General features: G+C 37.7%; 1 protein-coding gene across 3 annotated transcripts in view; it reads right to left on the bottom strand.

The window, feature by feature from the left end:
* Nucleotides 1-24,201, bottom strand: part of cpne5b (copine Vb) — a 204,357-nt gene that overhangs the window by 104,021 nt on the left and 76,135 nt on the right. The window contains exons 5-7 of one of the 3 annotated variants that reach the window (XM_079597705.1): nucleotides 20,398-20,437; nucleotides 19,785-19,802; nucleotides 19,596-19,672 (exon numbers count right to left, since the gene is read on the bottom strand). In XM_079597705.1, coding sequence (XP_079453831.1) covers nucleotides 19,596-19,672; nucleotides 19,785-19,802; nucleotides 20,398-20,437 — 135 coding nt within the window. The remainder of the gene's footprint in view (nucleotides 1-19,595; nucleotides 19,673-19,784; nucleotides 19,803-20,397; nucleotides 20,438-24,201) is intronic. The other 2 variants (XM_079597706.1, XM_079597707.1) reach the window with 2 other exon arrangements.

The raw sequence follows: 24,201 nt of genomic DNA, 5'->3' as shown, positions 1-24,201 counted from the left end.
TTTGATTATGTCATGACCACTTTAAATTCTTTAAAAAAAAAGTAAGTTGTTAACATAGTTGCTATACAAGGACTACAAAGCAAAATATCTAAATCCCACTGGAAGCTGTTCAAGTACCACCAGTTGAGAATCACTGGTGTCACTTATGTGATTAATCTGCTAATGAAGCTAAAAAGAAAAAAGTTTACTTTTCCAATTAGCGGGGTGTGAGGATCATGTTTTTGTGCAGTCATCTATAATGGAGACAGCAGGTCTCAGAGATGCAGTGGCATCGTTCAGACGCTGGGATTAATGAGAGAAAATCTGCTAAAAACCTGCTCTCAGAAGAGCAAAGTGGCAAAGGAAAGCCTTCACAACTCTCCAGGACATCCAACACCCACACTCATTTACACACACACAGGGGCGCAACTGCGCAGTCATTATGGGGTGTGTATCACCATTGCTGGCACCCACCAACAAGTTGCTCATATAAAGTAAATCTGTCAATGTTACAGGGACAAAAAAGCTCCCAAAAAAATGTGTTTGCTTTAGCTGTGACATTAAAGTTAATGGCAGCTAAATAAGGGTCAACAAATTAGAAAAATTTACTTTTGAAAGAATGTTTTGCCCTTTTGGCTTTCTGTATTCAAATGTGCATCGTTCACTGACGACTAATGCTGCCTTCACATGCTATCAGAAATCTCCCACTTCTCACTTCTGAAGTTGTGATTACAAAATTGTGACGTTTTTTTCGTTTTTGTTGTTTCCTGTTCTTTGTTATCGGAAAGAACAGGAATCATGAAGGACACCAGGTTTATTTCTGCCTATTTATTGGGAAAATCGTATTAAAGCCAAAATGATCATTTGCGTCTCATTCATTGACAACCATATAAAAATTCACTGCGTTATCTAGAGAGTCAGCTTGCTGACAATTCTGGAATGTCGGTCAAATACAGACTATTTTCGCTATGTGAGCACACACAATATGCTTCAAATGATTATTCATATATGTAAATATGCACTACTGTAATGACAAGACAAGGCGATGAAGCTGTTGTGGGGGGAAACTAATACAGAATACCAGTCACAGCATCAATGAGCTTCGCGTGATGGTGGCAGTAAGAATCTCGACAGAATCACGGTAAGGATGACACAGTACATGTAGGTCGATGAACAGAATAGCTCATAGTTCATACAGTCTATAGTGCTGTCTAGAAACAGTGATGATGAAGGTACTGGGTGGGACTCAATAGAAGAAGAAGAAATACTATGGAAGTCAATGGCTACCGTCAACTGTCTGGTTACCAGCATTCTTTCAAATATCTTCTTTTGGGTTTCAACAGAAGAAATAAACGCATACAGGTTTGGAGTGAGTAAACCCTCTGTGAACGATCCCTTTAATTAAAGACTTTTGCACAAAACAAAAAGAAAGAAAAAACACAAAAACTGCCAGTTTCCTCTTAAAGTTTGCAAATACATTCTTTGAACCAAACCATTTTCTCTCTCTGACATGTTGGATAATCTGATTTTTTTGTTTTTTATTACATCAGGTTCCACTAATTTATTAAGAGCCAGATTCACTAAACAGGTCAAATTATTGTGAGACTGCAATCTCATTAAAGCGCCGGTAGGAGTGTAAAGTTCTGTGGCTGATCTACTGAGAAAGAAAAATGAAAAAAGAAAAAACACACACACACACTATATGTATACAATTTTAAATATGTTAATGTAAATAATATGCATTTTACTAAATGATTAAACCACCAGACATTTTAAATGTACTTTTTCTTTGAACTTGGCACATGCATATTTTACACTAGCTTTTTTTGTGACGATATTTTTAATTTTCTTTATCATGGAACCGTATGTCAATTTAAAGCATATTGTCTTGTTGATTTCCCCCCCAGTTTGTTACATTTTCTGAAGATAAACTCGAATCGAATAAATACTGTTTTTTTTCTCTCTCTCTGCAAAATGTGAGATTCTGAGTAACTCTAGTGAAAGCACCCCTGTTTAGCAACAACTTTGTATGGAGTAGTAACAGTTAAGAAAAATACAGCTCATATCCAACTGTCTGTCAGCTGAATCTCACAACAGAAGGCATGCAGGAAGATGCCATTTCTCTCTGCCCATATGGCAGTCATCTTCCTAACATACAGAGATACGAAGTGATTAAATCTTAAGAACTGTAAATACATCCTGCTAATTTTAGATGTACATCATGTTTATCTACTTCATCACATCACATTCATCTTCCATTGTAAACTATAACGAAGAGCTTGGAGGGCTGCAAATATTTAAACTTGAGAATAAATAAAAAAAACTTCCACTAATAATATCTCAGTGTTATTGTAAATTGTGTGGATAAATATTTAAACCTTTGGCGGTGAGTATTCACAAAGCTTTTTTTTTTTTTCGGGAAAAGACGGAAAGGATAATCAAGGAAGATGAAACGAGAAGATGAAAGAGTTTTCCCCACAGCTGTGCCAATGAGTCAGCTGCCGCAGGAGTGTTGCTGCAAGAATACATTCATCACAATATTTATATTGTGCACCGAAGCCACTTTATCTATTTCCATCACACGCTTACTGAAATGTAGCCGAGTGTGAAATATACATTTTTTTTTAAAACTTGTATATATTTAAGAACTTAAAGCAAGCCAACCAATCACTCCAACCATCGCTCACATGACATCCAGCCAAACTCACAGGAGAGTTCATTGATGTTCTGTAAAGCTTCTAGAACTCACTGTTCCTCCATTTAGAGGAAACCGTAGACTTAGGACAGATTTTCTAACCGCTTGCATCAGCGCAAACCCTCTTGAAGTTCAAGGCTCTTTCCCACTGGAGGAACATAATCATAGTTCCTATAACTTTTGGTGGAAGTACCCACTTTTTGGCATGTTCACACCACAGTAACTAGGGCCCTTTCACACCTACCTTGATTTATCCGGATTTTCTGACTTTTCAGTTTGATCCGAATCAAAATTACAGGTGTGAAACCTCCTGGTGTGTGTGTGTGTGTTCACGTTTTAATCATGCTTTGATCTGGCGAATAAACAAAATATTAATACGCATTAAAGCATTATATACTGTAAATATAAATGTATATATTCACAAATCATCAGAAAATCCCGTTTGCTGCTATCATTGCTCAAAAACAACAGCTGGAACTGCGATGTAAGAGGCAGCAGCTGCATCAGTCAATCAGCAGACAGAAACACCACCAGCATCATCCAGCTCTTCACAGGTGGATAACACACCAGCGTCTCACTTCTCGACACACAAGATCTCCTTCAGAGCACAAACAAACCCACTGGCCCTCCTTACCACGCTCACGGACGGGACAACAAGCAGCCATTCATCACACAGGTACTTAGAGGAGGAGAAAAACAGCAGAACGAGAGATGTGTGTGTGTTAAAGGAAGAAAAAGACACCAAAGGACTAATTACAGTGCATAGATGGTCATCATTCAGCATCTCCACGTTACACACACAGAACCTGTCATCATACTCTTACAGCAGGACATTCACAAAGACATGAGTGATGGAAATCATATCTTTCATCACACTACAGAGATAGCTCAGCACTGACGGGTACACGGGAAGACCGGAGAGGGAAAGAGTAACGCATGAAGGGGAGGATGTGATGTCTTAATCGAGCAGGTCACATGACCACAGTCTCAGCTCTTTACAGTCACAGGACAGCAGGGGGGCGTCCACTATCTCCATCACTTCTGCAGGAACACCCGCCACTCCTGCGGTTGTTTCGGACTCTCCTACAATGTTCAGGGTTTACGTGGTTCACATTAAACAACGGATGAGAGAAGTCAATTTTCCAGCGGAGGAAAATATTATCACTCAGAGATTTCTCTTTCATAGCTTGAGATTTTGTCAGTTGCGTAACATTTAAAGGAATAGTTCACCCAAAAATCGATATATTGTGTACATTTTTGAGAGCCTGATTACAAAAACAAAAGCCATGTCCCAATAACAGTTGTAATGATGTTCTCATTATAATTTGATGTAGCCCTTATGAAAGACTTGTTGCACTTTATGGAGTTATTCCAATCACATTTCAAGCAATTCAAAACCATCATGCTGAACAATGTGCATCTGAAGTGTTTCAGCTGGAGGAAATATTACAATATTTATCAGCTTTAATATATATATCGGCCAAATTTTCTTATCCGGCTGACAACAGTAACACTAAAAAATAACATATATCGACCGATACTGATATGGTGGCCGATATATCGCCCTATCAAATACATAAAGTATATTTGTTATTTAATTCTGATTTTGCATTTGATCGTTTGTATTCATTTTGAGAAATACTGAATCTGTTTTTGTGCTAGTGAGACATTTAGTCTAGAACTACAATCCCCATCATGTTCACACACAGCGCACACAACATATCTGCATTTACTCCTGATTTCTCTGTCAGCCGATAAATGGGAAAACAAAAGCCACGTTCACACAGCACAATACGGTTTCTGTATCTGAGTCCTGGTTACGTTCACACAGTTCGGTTGTTTACAGGAGTGAGAACTGGGTTGTGGGTTTTCATGTGGTTACTGGTAAGAGAATACAAGCCTGACTCCAGTTGCACGTTCATACAGACAGTATTTGATACGCTACTATATATATATATATTTGTTTCCACATTTAAACAGCTGAATTAAGAGCATGTGATTCCACATAGAGCACATCCCAGATCTCCCAGTGTAAAGAGCAGGAGCAAGACAAATGCCATGTCTTTCCTGGAGCTAAAAATACTGTCCTTATCAAACCCGAACGCAGGCTGTAAAGGGCTGTTTGGAAAGCCAGCGAGGGTAACTTATTATGCAGCTGCTTTTATTCACATCTGCATATCAGAGATACACAATAACAAACCTCAAAGGACCCGCCAACTGTTTAGGTGTCGTTCTGAAATAGCTGGTCGCCATACCAACGACGAGGTGTAGCGTTTGTGGGGTGTGTGATGTCTCAAACCTGGAGTGATTCTGGGAGACATGACAAATCTAAACTCTCACCTATTACACATGCACAATTCATCATCTATCGGGATTCGGGGCAAATAAATAGCTTGTTTGGCAGCGCATGCTTCTGAAAGACAATCAATAGAAGTGAGGTTTTGCATTCTGATCAAAGGAGGAAGATATGGCTTGATGTTGACTCATGAACCAGAGAAAAGATCATTCAAAGTCTTCAGTTCCTCTGGCTTTCAATGCCGAGCAGGAATGAAGGATATTACCACGGCCTCATGAAACACAAATCAGACGGATAATTTCAGATAAAGGTCTTTGCTTATTTCCGGCTCGCTGAAATCCCGCAGTGCACGCTTGGACTGTTTTGGTTCGGTTCATTATAGAGAAATATGTCCTAGAAATGGCTGGTAAAATTGCCTGGCAATAGTGCTTTATGATGGACTGGGAATTTACAGCAACAAGACATTAATGTTTGATCTGATAAGAAAGCATGGTCATAAACTGTTCGGTATAGAAACATGTACACAAATACTTCATACATTATGGTCGCTATAAAGTACCTGTTGACTCCTTCCATAATTCGCACGCACGCACACACACACAGCAGAAAATATATTTACATGAATGCACTTTAAATGGAAGTCTAGCAGCAAGACATTTTTTTTAAGAAATCTGTATTTTTGATAAAGTGCTTACATGAATTCTTCTGTAAATAAAAAGTGTTTGAGAGTATACATTTATCGAAGTCCTATTTTTGAGTAGGATGCAATATATTGAAATAAAATCGATATCACGAAATATCAAATTGCAAAATCTGCAAAAAGGTTTTGTGCAGCACATATTTATGTATCGGCAATCAGTCAAAATAAAAGCATTATGGTTTAAAATTTGACAATATATTTCATATTTTGTTTAATACTTTTATTGAATGATAATCACAAAAAAGTCATATTATAGAGTCAGCAATAGAGGCTTGGCATTCACTGCTAACTACTCTCCGTGGGCTTCAGATGTAATATGTAACTGAGATTTGGAGATCTGGATCCATGGGGTGGGTGGGTTATACCTGGGGTTTTATTTATTTATTCTTATCTTCATTTTTTATTATTGTTTATGTTAATCATACGCATAGCTATATATGCTTATGTATATGTGAATATATATATATTTATACTCTATTTTTGTGGCGTGTACAGTATATACCTGTATGTATTGTCTCCATAAAATAAAAAAATAAAATAAAAATTGATCACAAAAAAATTAAGTCATATTATTTTTTATAGTCATGTTGAATGGGTCGAAACGGTTACACTTTACAACGAGTTACCCAAGTTAAAAAAATATGTTTGTGTCAACTGGTGTTTTATAAATTGACAGCCCAATGTTTGCAACAATCACGTCTCTTACATGTATGGTAAAAACATTAAAATAACAGGATTCATTTTGTATTTAACATACAGTAGGCAAAATAACACTTTCTAAATGGACACGCAACATTCTCAGGTGAACAATATGTGCATACATATATTTATCAAATGAATTCTCATATAAAGTTTTACAGGTCTTCAACAGTAAATACAGATCTGTACTCGCATCGCTTAGATCTTCACTACACCAGTTCAAAATGGTTTAGAAAAGAGTAAGACAAAATTCATGTAGTTAATTCGCTGTCAAAGACATACTGTTGGTTTGCGTTTGTGTCGACGTGAAGTTATGTCATCGCTCGCTCCAGTACTCTATGGTTACAGACTAGTGGTTGAGGTAGTCGACTACCCAACTAGTCCATGTAAGCCCTAGTGAACAGATTTATTTTTAGCCCTTAAAGGATGGTTTGCACTCAAAATAAACATTTTCACCTTTTTTTAAACTATTTCTATTTTTTATGCAGATATATTATATATTACTCTATAAAATCACCCAATCATTCTAAAATGACTTATTCCTTCCAAACTGTTATGTATGGAGCCCCTGAAGGGACATGAAAAAAATATGAGATAGGAGGAAAAATTATGTCGATACTTTTGCATTTCCCAGGAAACTTTTCTTTTCTTGTTTTTCTTCTTTTTTTCTTTCTTTTTTTGTTTTTTTGTGAGTGAACGCAAAGTTTCTCGGTGGAACACAAAAACGCAAAAGCACTGACATATATGTGTTTAATTACCATGTCCCTTTAGGGGCTCCGAAGCTATTCAAGCCATCTGATAAAAATGTATGTATTTTTTACCATCCCAAAAAATCTAACCATTACAATGTCTGTTTTTTTTTTCCAATATCATGCATACTGTACATTAAGTTGCATGCCTTAAGTGCATTATGGCCATATTTCCTGTAGGTGTAGTTGTGAAAGTCACCAGGTTGACTGAATTTGCATGGTCATGACTCAAGCTGAAAAACAGATTTTTTAAAACACGGTCATACTTTCAAAACAGTGTAATAGTTGTTTCCATGTAAAACTGAGGGATGAGTTGAAACTCGTGATCAAACACAGGTCACAGATGCCATTTGACAAAAGATCTTTATCTTTCTCATATTTAAATAAAATATAAATCTGGTCCTGTGGTACATTTGCATAGTTTGGGATTCTGGGGAATAACTAAACACAAAGCTGAATACAAAGTGATCTTATAGGGCAAAAGCTTGCATTCTCAATTAGCTTTATTCATATAGTGCAAAGAAAATGTGAGTGAATAAAGAGAATTTGCACATTTCTGAAACCAATAAGAAATGAGGGATTATATTCAACATGGGCGCTCTCAACTCAATGCAGTGATAATAAACAATCAGGTGTTTTGTATTCAGCTCAGATAATCTAATTTGATATTCCAAAGAGAAACAAAAAGCCAAAACTCTCATCCCACCGCACGGCACTAATTTGAACTTTGTGTGTGTAACAGGTTTGAGCTTGAACTAAGAAAACTTGAGGTCAAGACATGTTAATTGCTTTTATTCTGTTACTCAGCCAGCAGAACTGTCTTTGAATTTCAATAATGTGTAATTTGTATTCATGCCTAATTACAGGTAATCATTGATTATGTTAGACAACATCTGGTTCATAAATAAAGTTGTGGTTATGATTTAAAGGGAATTCTTCTGGACAGGCTGGCTGTGTTGTCCAGCCGCAACACCGTTACATCACTTGCGGCGGCTCTGCCCCCAACGTCGATTCGATTTTTGATAGTAATTCAAATAATTTTATTCAGTTCAAGAACAGACACTACAATGAAAAGATCAGCAGCAAAAGTTCCTGAAAAGTGAAGCCAAAGCGCGTCGATCGGCCCCAGGTGCCGGATGCAGTAATACTCATAAACCCCGCCCTCTCCATGTAATCTAATGAGACGCGAGACAAACTAAACAATCAAATTATTTTTTTCTAAAGATGGGTTCTGTCAGTAGTTTTTATCACACTGATGTAAGTTCAAGTGTTGTTGTTTTTTAAATAAGTTTGGTTTTAGTTATATGATGTAATAAAAACGGGAGTGTGACATCATGATTGACAGCTGAGATTGACAGCTTCTTTGAGCGAAGTTGTCACTGAGGCACCAACTGACTTTTTTCGGGATTTTCAAAAGGAGATTGGAGCTTTAACTTTAATTTCTACATTTCCATAACTGTTTATTTACTGCAGTAAACTATACTAACCGACTCTGCAGGAGTGTGGGCGGGGCCTTGATACCGCGGCACTTCACGCTCACTACTGTGCAGACTCGGCTCCAAGATGTCAGCACCATATTGGCAAATTGTCAGCAAATTGATATTTGTTTAATATTAAACATATTAAACAAAGTCTCACCTTTCAAATTTGGTCATTTGTTTAAAGACATTTAAACAATAAATACCATTTTGTGGGTCTTTAATGTGTCGTGACAGATCGCTGTAAAATCAGTTAAAGCTGCTCGTGAACCGATCATCTCTTCCTTCTAGTTCATTTATAGCATCAAATAAACATGAATGAACATAAGAAGGAATGTTGTTTTAACCGCGGAAAGGCGTCAGTTCACTCCGCTTCTCAAGTTCAAATCCTCCCATGTTAATCTACTAACTCTCCTGACTGCTTTGTCGGACAAAATGGCGGATGGCGAAGTATGATTGGTCAGATCACCTGTCAATCAAACTCCCTGTGAAGGGTCAATTGCGCATTTAAATACGGTTGTCAATCCAGAAACTTTGTAATGTGTTGTTAGCAGCATGAAAAAAATATATTATATACAGAAAGCGAGCAAAGATCACTGCCATTTTAAGCTGTCAACTAACTGAGGCACACAACGCTCTCTTGCGAAAACTCATTTTACAATCAACAAAGCTGTATACACTATGCAATATCTTGTTTATACTTTGTTGGTTTTAATGAAAGGTTTCGCGAGCATGGAGAAATCGCGCTGATTCTGACTAACCTAAACACATCTGATTGGCCATTGTATTCACGTGCTCAACAGATATGTCTATTGGCTACAAAGCTCAAAACATGTTGTAAATAGAAAGCTTTGACGCTCTTCACAGAGCGCTTACTCAGATGCACACAGGAGCGTTTGAAAACGTTATAAAGCAGACAGCCATCAGCGGGCACAGGTACTGCAGAACAGCAGGTATCGTCACATTAAATCATCAAATAAATCTTTGGCAGGACAAAGATTAATTTAGGTGGCCTCCTCATTGCAGGAAAAAACCCTGGCTAAGTTTAGACTGTCTTAAAACTAATCAGACAAAACTAACAATTAGTTATTGCTTATCAGTCTTACTTTTCAGTTTCCAATTAGACTAATCTACTTTTAACTGACATTAAAATGACTTCATTACAGACATTAAAAAGTATTCAGTGTCACATGATCCTTCAGCAATCATTCTAATATGCTGATTTGGTGCTCAAGAAACATTTATTATTATTATCATTTTATTATCAATGCTGAAAACAGTTATATGCGTGGAAACTATACTTTTGTTTCAGGATTTTTTGAATTAGAAACCTTTTGTAACATTAGAAATGCCTTTACAGTCACTTTTGATCACATTAACGTGTCCTTGATGAATGGAAGTGTTCATTAAAAAAATTAAAAATCTAAACTTTTGAACATGTACATCTCTCTCAGATTCTCCGGACTCCTGAACAATCTCTCAATCTGCTGAACAGCAAAGAAATCATTTTATTGTGATACTCGATTCTTAAAGTCTGGGGTTTGGCTCTCAGATACGATTCTCAGAAATGACAGCATTTCATGTAAAGATGAGAGAAAGCACTTTCGTTCTTAATCTGACTGTCTACACGTCTCAATCTCTTTATCTCAAGAGGCTTTGATCTTTCTCACATTAGAAAGCATCAAGTGCATCAATACACTTTGACTTCGCTATAGTGGAGAATCTTCACTCAATACTTACTGTGTTAGGTTCTTTCTAAGAAGGTCAGTTCACATACATTTTCCTTTTAAAGGGGTCATGACATGAGAAACCAAATTTGCCTTGATCTTTTGGTATATAGGCTTTCCTGTAGCTCAGTGGTAAGAGCATTGCGTTAACAACGCAAGGTTGTGGGTTCGATCCAAGGGGATTGCACATACCTATGTATAAATGTATAGGATAATGCAATGTAAGTCGCTTTGGATAAAAGCGTCTGCCAAATGCATAAATGTAAATGTAAATGTATATAAGAGGTCTTTGTACCATTAAAACGTCCTGCAAGTTTCATAGCTTAAGACGTCCTCCCCATTATAAGCGAATCATTTATTTAATCAAGCTCTAAATACAGCTCGTTCTGGATCCATGTAAGAAGTGACGTCACGGTACGAAGTGACGTACCAGCGTTTGCATGTGACCGCCTCCAGCACAAGACAACTACGCTCATTTCGTATTGTTGTCGCGCCGCGTGCCTCACAAGTGTTCAGTCGACGGACAGCGAGTGGGTCTGTGTACAAGGAAATTACGATGTGCTGATCCAGAAGATGTGCTGTTCCCGGCTGTGGACAAACAACATCTTTGAATACGCTGCGAAAGATCCAGTCGTCAGGGAAAAATGGATGCACTTTATTTTTTGCGGACGTCCCAGTCACGGCAGTGTTAATTTAAGCGTTTGTTCTATACATTTGAAGGATGACTGTTTTGAGAACAAATCCCAAAATGATGCTGGCTTTGCCAGAAAACTGTTGCTCAAAGATAAGTCCGTGCCGACTATTCTGGGCTCAACAACGACGACGCAAACTGTAAGTAATGTATTTAAAACTTTAAACTACTTTTTAAATACGCTGAATCCGCAAATGTTCTGGCTGGGGGCGTTAATAATTGATGCATAGGCACTGACGTTAGCCAATCATAACAGTGGGCGTTAACACTGAACTCTTAAAGGGGAAACACCCCCAAAACAGACTGTTTGAATCAGAGGATGAGAAACAGGGTCGGAAAAGGTCATAAATCACCACATTTTAAAAGTTTTTTGTAAAAAAAACTATAGTAATACTTAGTGGTGTCAACAATAATCGATTCAGCGATGCATCGCAATGCGGGATATGCACGATTCAGCATCGATGCGGCAAAGTGCCATAATCGATTATGTCACTGTTTATTTTCTGGCCTTGAGTTGGACAATAAAGTTACTTTCGTGGGCATAACAACAACAATAATCAAGATGGCTGAGGCGGAGGGAGATGACCGCGATAGACGGGTAATTAAAAACGCACCCAAAGCTTGGAAAAGCGAACATCTGGGCACATTTCGGATTCTACGAAGTTAATGGGGAAACTAAACAAGACGAGGCTGAACACAGGAGCACAGCTTCACGGCTGAGACACGAATAGACTAACATAAAGCGTTTAGGCCTACTCCTAAACACAAAAGGCACGTCCATTTGAATAAAAAAATAATATTTATTAAACAAACCAGATCAAGAGCAAAAACGAAATAAAGTGCATAACTGAAAAATAGCTCAAAACTAATACAAACAGTGGCACTGCGCATTGGGCTCCAATAATTTGTTTCCGTCTTCTAAAAAAAAAAATGCTGCCACACTGCCGATGTCTTTGTTGACATGATAGAAGAGGACTGACTGTGAATTAAACGGCCTCTCAATTAAATAAATAATATTCAGCAAACCTTCTAGTAGCCGTCTCTCTTCTCCGGTGGGTTGGGCTAATCCAAAAGAAGTGAAAACAAGGGGGGTGTTCTGAAGACAGACTGTTACCTGTGACACAGAGGTGCTCTGAAAACACCCCCATTAGCAATTAGTGCTTTCCACCTGATGAAATGAACGCGCAAAACGAATGAAATGAACGCGGCAAAACGAATGAAATGAACGCGGCAAAACTGATGAAATGAACGCGCAAAACGAATTAAATGAACGCGGCAAAACTGATGAAATGAATGCGGCAAAAAATCGACCAATCAGAATTTTGGTCAAGCCAAAACGTATCGACCAACAATCGACTGGGAGATTACAGCCCTAGAAAGCAGTGATTTATGTTTTCTTTTTCAGGTTTGAAAATGCCATATCCAATACCCTGTACCATTTAATTTTATTTTATTTAATGACATTTATGTCAAAGATACAGGAGAGTGATAATACACACATAGCAGCCAATAAAATCTGTTGTTCAATATATGACTGCTTGTATTGCCTCATGACTGATGAAAAATTTGCCTTGTTGTGTGCAGTAGAATTTTGATGCATCGCAATACATCGTAGAATCGAATTGAATCGAATCGTTACCTGGTGAATCGTAATCGAATCGAATTGTGAGGGCAGTGCCAATGCACACCCCTATACTATAATTGCACCTAAGGGAACATAATAATAAAATTAAAAAAAACATGTCATGACCCCTTTAATAAACACAGTCAATACATTTCAACGTATCTAACTGGAATGGAAAACCAATCTCTGATTTTTAAATAGATACATAAAATTAATTAATTAATTAACAGTAGTCCAGTTGCTTTATATTATACAGATATTACAAAGAATCTTGGAAATGCTCAAGTTATTTTCCACTGTAAACATGTAATTAAATGTTGGCTGATCAAACACAAGGGCACAAACTTAGCCTAGTTAGCATTTGCCAGTTAACCCCTGCTGGTCGATGTTATAACTACACCATCTGGACTCAAAAAGCATCCAAAAGTCGCATCAAAAAACAAAACTTTCCACAACAACATCTAATGAGTAAAGATAAATTAGCCGCACTGAGATGAATGGGAATGCTAACAGAAAGCTCCCGTTTATTTTTATCTTCAAATATAATCTATTCTCTCGAGGTGTTTTCCTCTTTGTCTCTGCACTTGCTCAGAAATGGCTCGTTCTTATTGCTTGTTACCTTCTAGCCCGTTATTCATCTGCCATTCAAGCACACACACTTGATCTATAGAGCTTTTTGCTCTGAATATGCTCAGTGTTTTCCTCGCCTTTTCTCTCTCACATCCCTCTTTCATCATCAAAACCCAACCTGCGCCTCATAATTAATGTGAGGTCCAATTTCCTGAAGATTAAAGGCAAAACAATTAAAGGCAAGCACAGAAAGGAAGTGGAAATGGAGGAAGAAATGCAGATAAGAAGCTTTTGTTTGCTTGTTTGGAGAACAGCACTGAGGTGTTTTTGAAATGTTGCTCAAAGAGCCACTGCCCACAAGACATTAGAATGAATCCAAGGCCATGAGGGACAAGAGACAGTTTATGGTTTTCGATTGGAAAGATGTCCGTTTTTTAGACCTAATTCTTACTTTCCAACAAAATGTGCTATTCATTGATCTGAGGCCTTAATGCACATTTTACAAGTAAACTGCAGTCTTCACACCTCCTCTGATGATTCGCTTTAGAGGGTCTGGGTTCATTTGAAACACTCACAAAATTCGAGGGAGCCTCTAAAACCAGCCAAATGAGACACCCACCAACCTTTTATCCAACCTTATGAGAATAAGGAGAGGCAGCCAAATAACACGATTTTTTTTATTGCAGACGTATTTGATTCAGATTTAAGTATTTTCAAATTCCTTCAGTAATGCAAAATAATATCATGTAATATAATGTAATGCAAAATAATATAATATAATATAATATTTGGCTTAATAATAAAAAATATATCTTCATGTAACTTTAATAAAAATTATGACAGAAATGAAAGCTTAAGCGTAAGTTCTGCTGGGAAGACTCAATTGTTGCGTCACTCATTATCTTCTCATCTATCCATTCACGTTTAATACTAGAAGTATAAAAGACCCGTACCTACACTTGTCTGAGTTCGCAGATGCCGACGCTTCACTCACCTCCATCCACCCCACCACCACCAGGATGGTCCCTTCCAATACCGCATTGGGGGTCGGCTGCGCCCCGCCATCTTCAGGCCGGAAATGCTGAATCCGTACCCTCGGATTGCGAGTTACGGACGGGGCCTACGCCAAAGAACTTATTGCATGTGGCTTGCTGGGCTGTTAATAAATGCATACTTATCGAGTATCTATTCTCCGAGTCTTTCTGGTAGAACTCATATTACAGGTGAAACTCGAAAAATTTGAATATCGTGCAAAAGTTCATTTATTTCAGTAATTCAACTTAAAACGGTATATTATATAGGTATATTATATATTGAGTATATTATATAGACTCATTACATGCAAAGTCAGATATTTCAAGCCTTTATTTGTTATACTTTGGATGATTATGGCTCACAGCTTATGAAAACCGCCAAATTCAAAATTACAATATTGTGAAAAGGTTTTTAAAAGCTGTAAGCCATAATCGTCAAAATTATAACAAATAAAGACTTTGCATGTACTGAGTCTATATAATATATTAGTTTCACCTTTTAAGTTGAATTACTGAAATAAATGAACATTTGCACGATATTAAAAATTTTCGAGTTTCGCCACCTCCTAATTTTATTTATAAATACAATATTACAAGATAAATGTATGCATTTGTTTAGAATATATATCTCAATTTTATGATACATTTACATTACATGGTTCAAGAAGTGGCCCAATTCTGATTTGTTTCCTCCCATGTGGCACAGATCGGATATGATCCACGAAAACGTAAAAATATTCAGATGTTCTCAGATCGGTTTCAGGCCTCATTTATATATGGAAATACATCTGATATGAATCTGATGTGCATTTGCATCTCCCATGTAAGCGGACAGTTTGGATATTGCCAAAATGTGAGTCGTAAGTCTGTAAAAAAGATGGCGAATGACGTCACCAACCGTGATCACATGACTCTTTTCAAGGGCGAAAATGAGTTAAAGGCTCAACTCAATGTTTTGCTGACCTTTAAAGATGGTGCAGAAAGCAAAAGCTTGTTTTATAATTTTGTCTGTGTCCATTGCACATCGTGCCTTTTCAGCCTAAGCTTTTCTGCCTCAGTACATCTACCTTGGGTTGTTTTGCCAAGTGTGTAGTGTAAATGCAGATATCAGATATGGGTTACTTTTAAAAGAAGATGTAAGTTGGTCGTCCAAAAAAATCTGATATAGTCAACAAATAGGATTTGGGCATCAAGACCTGCAGTGTAAATGCAGCTTAAAGACGCTGCATGCATGTGCAGTAGGAGAGCTTATTAAAGCGTGGAAAACAGATTGTTGTGCGGGCTTGAGCTGTCTCCTCAGAGACTCAGACATATGTGTGCTCAGAGCGCTGGGATTGTCTGGGTCCGGAATGGTGGGAAATGAACATGGAAAAACCTCACATACTCTCACTTTTGCGATCTCTCCATTTAATTATACACTGACATTTACATCTACAGCAACTTGTAATAGAGCTCATTATGGTGGGGGGTCGTCCAATACTTAAAGTTAGCTCCCTGCCATCTGCGGATGTCGCTCATGCCAGGAGAGTTCAAGTGCACTAATTGCAATACTTGTGGGATACGCCGCAGCTCACTGAAGGACACAGCTTACATACGGTAACATCTTTCAAAGAAATATTACAGTGCATTGCAAGGAACCTGGATGTCGTTTAACTCGAGTATCGCTCAGTATGGTCAAACTAGTTTGGGGCCAAATGATGGTTGTCAATACATAATATTAGGAAATGTTTCACATTAACATAAACACATTTCACTCACAAAATAACATCATTTGGAGCATTTCAAAACATGGTGGAAAGACAAGTAAAAAACTATTCCATTAATTTAAAATATGTTTACACTAATTGTATTGTAAAAGTTATTGCACGGGAAATTATTTATTTTCTCCAATGAACAAGTTTGTCAATAACTGCAAACTAGCAACTTTTCATGCTGGGTTCATTATCTAACAGTATCTACTAGTTATGATCCCTCTTTTGAAAAAGGGACTGAAGATTTAACAAAAGTAATGGAAAGTGGCATATAGGATCTGTGTCTGAGTGAGCATCTGCAGGGTCTTTAAAGCCTTGACACAGGCTAGCCAGACATTCAACTTTCAGTTTACTGAGTTTAGATCTTTTTCATCAGTCTCCTGTGGTCAGCATCTCTTTCCACGCCTGCGGGCGGTTCAGGCTTACCGCAGCGTGAGCACGACACTATAGCAGCAGAGCAAAACTCAGTTCTCTTGGGCGTGATAGAAACACACATGCTGACAGTGAATATCCCTGGACTTGCTCACATAGCCTCAGAAGTGCACTGCGTTATCCCTTCAGTTTATTAGACGGTCTACAAGCCTGAAGGAGGCAATTTAGCACATGTTTGAGTCCAGGTGCTCCCAAAAAAACAGTTTATCAATGGGAAACATGTTCATATACACACACACACACACACACACACACGCACACGCACGCGCACGCACACACACACACACACGCACACGCACGCACGCACACACATGCACACACACGCACACACACACGCTTTGAGGAATACACGTATTGTGTGCTTCATGTATGATGGCCTTGAATCAAGACCGGAGTAAATTTACGAACAAATATTGTAATTTGCATTAATGTAAAGCTCATGTTAATGCCTTTCCCGGCTCACAAATGATTTCGAGACTCAACAACAACAACATGGGAGTTACTGTATTACATTTTTTCCAACTAATTCCATCTCTCATTAAAAGTTGTGTCTGCCTCGGGACTTTCTGAATATGTGATTCTGCTTTTGTAAGACATAACGCAGAGCAAAAACATTCAGAGAATAGCACGAAATGCATGTCTCAACAATTTTACATGAAGAAAAATATCCTCTGACAAGTTTACCCACAATGCACGGTTCTAGCTAATGAGGATCACTAGCTAAGCCTTGAAATCTGTTGATCTCACACATCAGGGTACCTCTCTAATTAAAGAGTTTCTCAGCCAGAAATACTGCACCACACGATCAGACTCCATCTGGATGGACCTGCTCTACCAGGGCCAATGACGGGGAAACAAAAAGACTAACAACGCTCCTCAAAAAATGGGCCACAGATGAGTGCGTTTGCTAATGTGTCCTCTGCCAACACTGAAACAAGCAGGGTGCAAAATTACTCTGTAGTGTGTAAATAACAAAAGTTACTCGCCAGTAACCTTGTTAAGAGCTGCAACATTTACATGCATGGTTTAAATCGAATTGTAAGAATGAATAAAAATAAAATAATCTGACCTTCACTGATGTAAGTTTTAATAATGACCTGTGCTGGCTGGCTGGCAAAAGTTGTAGTTAATAGTTGAGAATCACACACTAATCTAAAGTGTGAAAAATATATATATATGGTCACACTTTAGATTCGGGTGCGATTCTCCATATTAATAAACTATTACAGTTTTTTCCAATTGCTAACACACAATTTTGCAAACTAGGCTGGTTTTATCAAAATACTTAACACAATTCACAAAACCACACACCCAAACTGCAAATTACCTCGTATCCTGCAGAATGAAGCACTGCAACCAAACTACATATAGCATTATCAAAATCAAACTTTTGCACAAAATGGCACACACTTCATTCATATTACCAGATTTGTGTCTAACCATCTACACACTGTTGGGCATAATGAAAAGCACTCTCACCTCTAGTATACTTTGCCATAATACTAAAATAGTTAAAATTGTAGAAAATTCTTCAGATTGTTCACATGCACAGAAATATTTGCAGATACACATTGAAACATTTTTTTTTTTTCACCAAACAAGTCAGTGCAACATATGCACAGCAGATATATTTTCATTGGACTGAACAAAAATATGCTCACAAAAAACAGTATACTGAAAAAGAAAATTGCAGATAAAATATATATTTAAAAAAAGAGGCAAGAAAAATAATAAAGTGGTCTTTTCATAGTGCTTACATCCTGATTGAAGTGTTAACAGTGAGCCGTTGAGGTGTTTGGCAGGTGGCACATGTAGTGGCCAATTAGCTCATGTAGTGTCATTTTAAATGGCAGAGTTTTGTATAAAGCAGTTTTGTATTTCTGTGTAAAGCAGAAAATGTGTTTAGACTTTTGGAGACTTGAGAAGAGGTTTTGCTCTCTGTGTGTCGGTTTGAATAATTGTGCTGTGCATGTCATTTTAGTGTGTTAGCAATTGGAAAAAAATGTAACTACAACTTTTGCCCTTAAATAAAATCCTATAATAGTTTAGTAAGGTAGTTATAGGGCCCTAGCATATACCCGGCGCAATGCAGTGGCAGTTTCAGCCCGACGCAGTTTTCATTTTCACGTCCTGCGCCACGTTGTTTAAATAGCAAATGCATTTGCGCCCATTTGTGCGCCCATGGGCTGCTGGTCTGAAAACGAGGTGTGTGTTCAGGCACATTGTTGGCACGTTGCTATTTTGAGGAACTGAAACCGACTGCTTCTGGTCTAAAGTCAAGTGCGCACTATTTTTTTTCTTATTTAAAGAGCACGTTAGTAATATGCGCCTATAGGCGGATCCACAACGCGTGTACTCTCTGCTCATTACACACACAGGGATGCCCAGCAGCACACAAACATGCCAAATATTAAAAATAAAAGGATTACAAGGTAAAAGATTAATATTGTGTACATAAAGATATGGTGGAATCCGGCTTGCCCGTGGATGTTCTGCTTGCACTTTAACATCGAACACACACACACACACACATAGCTTTAACCTCGAGCACGAGCAGATCCGTTTCCTCGCTAGAGAAGCGTTCATTTTTTCCGCTTGCAAATTCCGTCATGTAAATAGCGAATCCGCCATGGTGCGAGCGCAACTGGCTTTTAAAGGGAATAGGAGATGAGACTCTGATTGGTTTATTGCATGTTACGCCCAAAACACACCCATTACTCATTAAGAGAATAGAGACCACCCTTTTAGACCATGCGCCGGGAGCACCGACCATTTTTCCCGTTGTTAAACTAGCAAAAGTGGACTTGTACACGACCCTAAGTGCACTTGCATCGCCTTAGACAATGCGCTTAGATCATTAAAATAGGGCCCATAAAGTTTAGGTATTGTGTAGGATTAAGTAATATAGAATATGGTCATGCAAAATAAGGCATTAATATAAGTTCTTCTAGGATACGTATCCTAATAATATGAATGCTAATAAGCAACTAGTAAATAGTGAGAATTTGTCCCTAAACTAAATGTAACCATATATACAGTAAATACAATGTTGTATACATTTTCAAAGGCACTAAAAAAAATCAAGGCCGCTATATGCACCCGCCACTGGCAGGCTAAATGTGGACCCTGGAGATGTACTGTAGGAAACACCTGCGACGAAATCTACTCACCCAAGAGGCTTCTCGAGTCGGCTGGCCGGTGACCCCACAATTTCCCCCAGTGTGCAGAACATCTGGCCAAGAAAGTCCTAGATGGAGTGGGCAGGATCAAGCAGAAGAGGAGGTAAGAGTTTATCAAATTCAGCAAATCCCAACGCTCTGCCGCTTGTTATAGAAGTGAATTGAAAGGCAAAGACGTACGTATAGTTCAAGGGGCTTCTGGGAAGGAGCACGGCCATGTTTACAACAGAGCACAGCATGTAACAGAAAGCACAAGACACAAATACAATACCAGCCACACACACACTTTCAGGGGTGATCAAACCAGGGAAGAGAGAGAGATAGTGATGATTAGTGGCGTCTACATGATCAGTCTGCATGCATTAAATGAGGTGGGATGAAAATACCAGGAATGGGGCAAAGGTAAACAAAAAATATCCAAATATATTGTGTCTGTGCAAATACTTTATATTGATTTACTTCTCATTTTTTGCTTCCGCATGAGTAAACATGCCAATGATGTCAGACAAACACTGCATTTCATTTTCAATTAACAATAATTAGTTTTACTCTACAAAATATAGGTTTTAAATATGGATTCAAAAAACTTTAACATTAAAATTGTATATATAATTCTACATGAGGTCAATTTTATGACCTCAACTGTGGATTGAAAGTAACAATCAATGACTTTTCATTTAAAAAGATGAGATTATTCCAAAACATATTTGGATACATTTTAAAAGAAATTGAAATGCACATGCATTTTTTTTATATTCAGGTTACATGTCGGTCACATTACAGCTTCACTTACGTGTTTGGAAAGATCAGGACTTTTAGAGTCGACATCATACCTGAATTAAGTAGGAAATAACACACACAAGAAAAACCATTGTTAGCCAAAGTCTTCACACACATTGAGTAGCTAATTAAAAGATATGCCATAAAAGACTGACTTTAAAAGGAAACAACTACTTTAATGCTTAGAGAAAATACACGCAAAAAAATGTCTTTCAAGTATTGTAAGCATGCAAAACTACATAATGATAAAACATGCTTGCCGTTGACAGACACGTTTCATAAACTGCTTATTTTCTACCCTAAGAATGAAGTCACAAATATTTTTGTGTTCCCAAAAACATTGGGATACTTACTTTTCAAGAATGTCTATCTTTTTTTTTCTTAAGAATGCTCTAACTTAAGAATTTGAAATCCTTAAATTCCAAAAGAATGTTCTTAAAAATCATAGTTTCAAAGTTAGCATAACTTCCAACTTGCATAGTGCAGAGCGCTGAACTCCCGCCAAGCCCTCATTATGATTATTACGGTAATCTGCAGGCAATGCAAAAAGACAAAAGTGTTTTTCATTGCATTGATAGTCTTTGGCAAGATCAGCCATTCAGTCAGACACTGTAACACCAAGACTCTTCTAAGGGAATTTTTTTTTTTTTTTGAGAACTTTGTCAATAATTGTACTTTACACTATTATGAACATTCTTGCAAACTTCTTCGAATTTATGTTAATACATTTACATAATTAAGTGATTAATAATAATAAATATCATGATTATTTCATGAATCTGTGAATTACACACTTAGCTTTAAACAAGTCTTTAGAGGAATGTATTTCAAAGGTTATTGGGCCTCATTCACCAACCGTTCTTACGAAGAAATGTGTTCTTAAACCCCATTTGCGCACTTTTTACAAAGATTCTGACATTCACTAATGTTTTCTTATCTTAGATTTGTTATTAGCGAAGGACAAAATCTGCGCACACTCAAGAGCACTCTTACGCAGATTTGAGTGATGACAGTTTGCTCCAAATAAATGGACGGTTACTGCATTTTATTTAATTCTACAGTCGTTTACACTGATAGTATTTTACTGTAATGTATTTCTGATCATTTGTTGAGAAAAACCTCATAGCATGCAAAGAAACACTAACACTGCAACTTACGTGGGATTCATCCATCCTAAGAACACAAGTGCGGACAATTCTGTTGTTTAAGAACATGCCATGAATCCGACGTAGACTTTTCTTAGGAAGTTTATTAAGTTAAGAAAGTTAAAGTTAAGAAAATTCTTAGGAAGATATTGGTGAATGAGGATCATTCTTTTGAATGCACTCCAAATACATAAAGCTACAGCTCTACACTGTAAAAAAAATATTTTTCAAAGTTGAAAATTAAACAAGGATTATTGGATAAAAAAGGTCTGAGTACATATGAAGAGTTTGGTTCCAAAACGTGATAAACGACATTTTTTTTTTTTAAATTGAGTAAACGCAAAAATAAGTATTGTATCTGGTCGAGATTAAAAAATGTCAATATTAAATTTGACGTAAAATGCGATATCCGCCGTGTTATTCTGTCATGTTTACTCCCTTTCTTTCCAAACCGCGACAAACGGCAGTCTCCTTTCTCTGCTGAATGCGATACATCAACTCAACCAATCACAGCGCACCATTCCACGCACTGTAAACTGTAACGGCGCCACTTTGAATACACCCGGCATTCTAGTTTTCCTTATATTTAAGTACTTCGTGATCAACAAACAAAAACAAAAATGATTCATTTTGACGGCATTGATGAACCTGTGGTGGTTTCTGTGGTGGGGAAGAAACGTAAGCCATCGAAATCTAATCATTTACGTGAGGAGATTAAGAAGATGAGGCATTAATGTACTAATGTGATGTTGTTCATGATGACATTTTCGTTTATTTTTGTAATTAATTTATAGCATTAACAAGATGACCCATCACTACCCAAATTAATTTTTCAAGTTCAGAGGCTGTCATATGTAGATCAACTTACTTTGCTGTGTATTTTCAACAGTTTCAATATGAAAAATAACTTTTTTTCAATGATTCAATGAATTAATTGCATTTTGAAAAAAAAAAAAAAAGTTTAATGGATTTATTGCTTTTTGGGGGAAAAAATATTCAGTTTTTATAATAAATCTTTGAAAATTAAAATACGGATTTGAATTTTTTCTGTTATTATAACCTAAATATGCTATGTGAAAGTTTGAAACAGAAAATAGTGGTTTTCATCTTACCATTTTATTGGTAAAGAAAACAAAGTTGTACTCAAATTAATCAAAATGGATTTATTGCATTTTGGAACCAAACTCTTCATATCATACACCTTTTTTTTTAGCGTATGGAAAATAATTGAATTTTGAATCCAATATTCTAGATTTGTGCACATCAAGGAAGATAACTATAACGATAATGACACAGAAGAACGATATCATTGCAATCGCTTTCAGGGTACATTACACGACAACATGTACTAAAAGCGGAAACGTTTTTCCTTTGTGTTTTTCGGGTACAGATGACAACCATGTCAAAATGCTGCGAAAACGATTAAAAACACTGTATTCTGCTGCCAGGCCAGTAGTTGGCAATGTCAGTTTGTAAAGAAACACTACGCACCTATAGACTGAACAAAATTTTCACAAATTCATGTTTGGTTTTTTGTAGTTTACACAGAGGATAACGGTATCATTTTGCACTTTGAAAACCGATTTCAACTCGTTGGCCCACAAAACGCCATTGTCGTGTAAATGATCGGACAAAACGCATAAATAGTCGTCCATTTACAGTATACTTCGTCAAAACAGCAGCACAAGCTTATTGGTGCCATTTGACGCAATATAGTCATTGTTTTAGTTCTTGGTGTGAATGGGCTTTAAATGCAAGACCATAAAATACAAGTAAGTAAGCAACAAATGATAAGAAACCGCTACCAAAATATTTGCTAATTAAACAGACCATAAAACGTCTCAGGTTACAACTGTAACCTATGTTCCCTGAGAACAGGGAACGAGACAATACGTCATCGACGCTTTGGGGAACGCCTCAGGCGTGACAGGTGTCTGAAATCAAATATCAACTCACAGCAATCATGCTGACCGGCGACAGCCCGTGCATCATCAGCTTAAATGATGAGCGCGCAACCTGGATGTATAAAAAAGGGCGCCTTGAAACCGTAACAACATCCTATCGTCTTCAGGGACTGTTGCAGGCAGGCCCCGAGGCATGGCAGGGAGACGTATTGTCTCGTTCCCTGTTCTCAGGGAACATAGGTTACAGTTGTAACCTGAGACGTTCCCTTTCGAAGGGAACTCAACAATACGTCATCGACGCTTTGGGGAACGAAATACCCACTCCGCCATGCTGAGGGGAGTGCATGCCCAAAGGCAGTGACAACTGTCAAAACCAAAAAGTTCAGAGAACACTGGGACCACTCACCCTTAGGTCATATCGGGCTGTCAGTGACAGCACTCCCTACCGGTCATAGCCCAAGCTAATGAACCAAGAACTGCCAACACATAGTTAATGTGGGGTATATCTGGGCCAGCTCAAAGGCTTAAGACCCCAACTTCCAAAAAGACGGGGTCAATTCTAGGGAGTGTGGCTAGGGGACCCAAGGGACTCCCAGCCAGTCACTATTCAGGAGAGCATGCGTCCTGAAATGCCTCCAGGCTGACCTGGTGATCTAAACTAAGACACACAGAATGGCCATTGCCTGTCTGTCCGAGACAGAACCTCTGGAAGTTGCCTTGGATAAGGCATCCAAAAACCGAAGGCCTGCGAAGCTGGCAGAAACCATT

The sequence above is a fragment of the Phoxinus phoxinus genome, assembly GCF_949152265.1.
Source record: "Phoxinus phoxinus genome assembly, chromosome: 22".
Lineage (NCBI taxonomy): Eukaryota > Metazoa > Chordata > Actinopteri > Cypriniformes > Leuciscidae > Phoxinus > Phoxinus phoxinus.
Note: the sequence above shows the minus strand (reverse complement) of the source record. Positions and strands in the feature narration are given on the sequence as shown.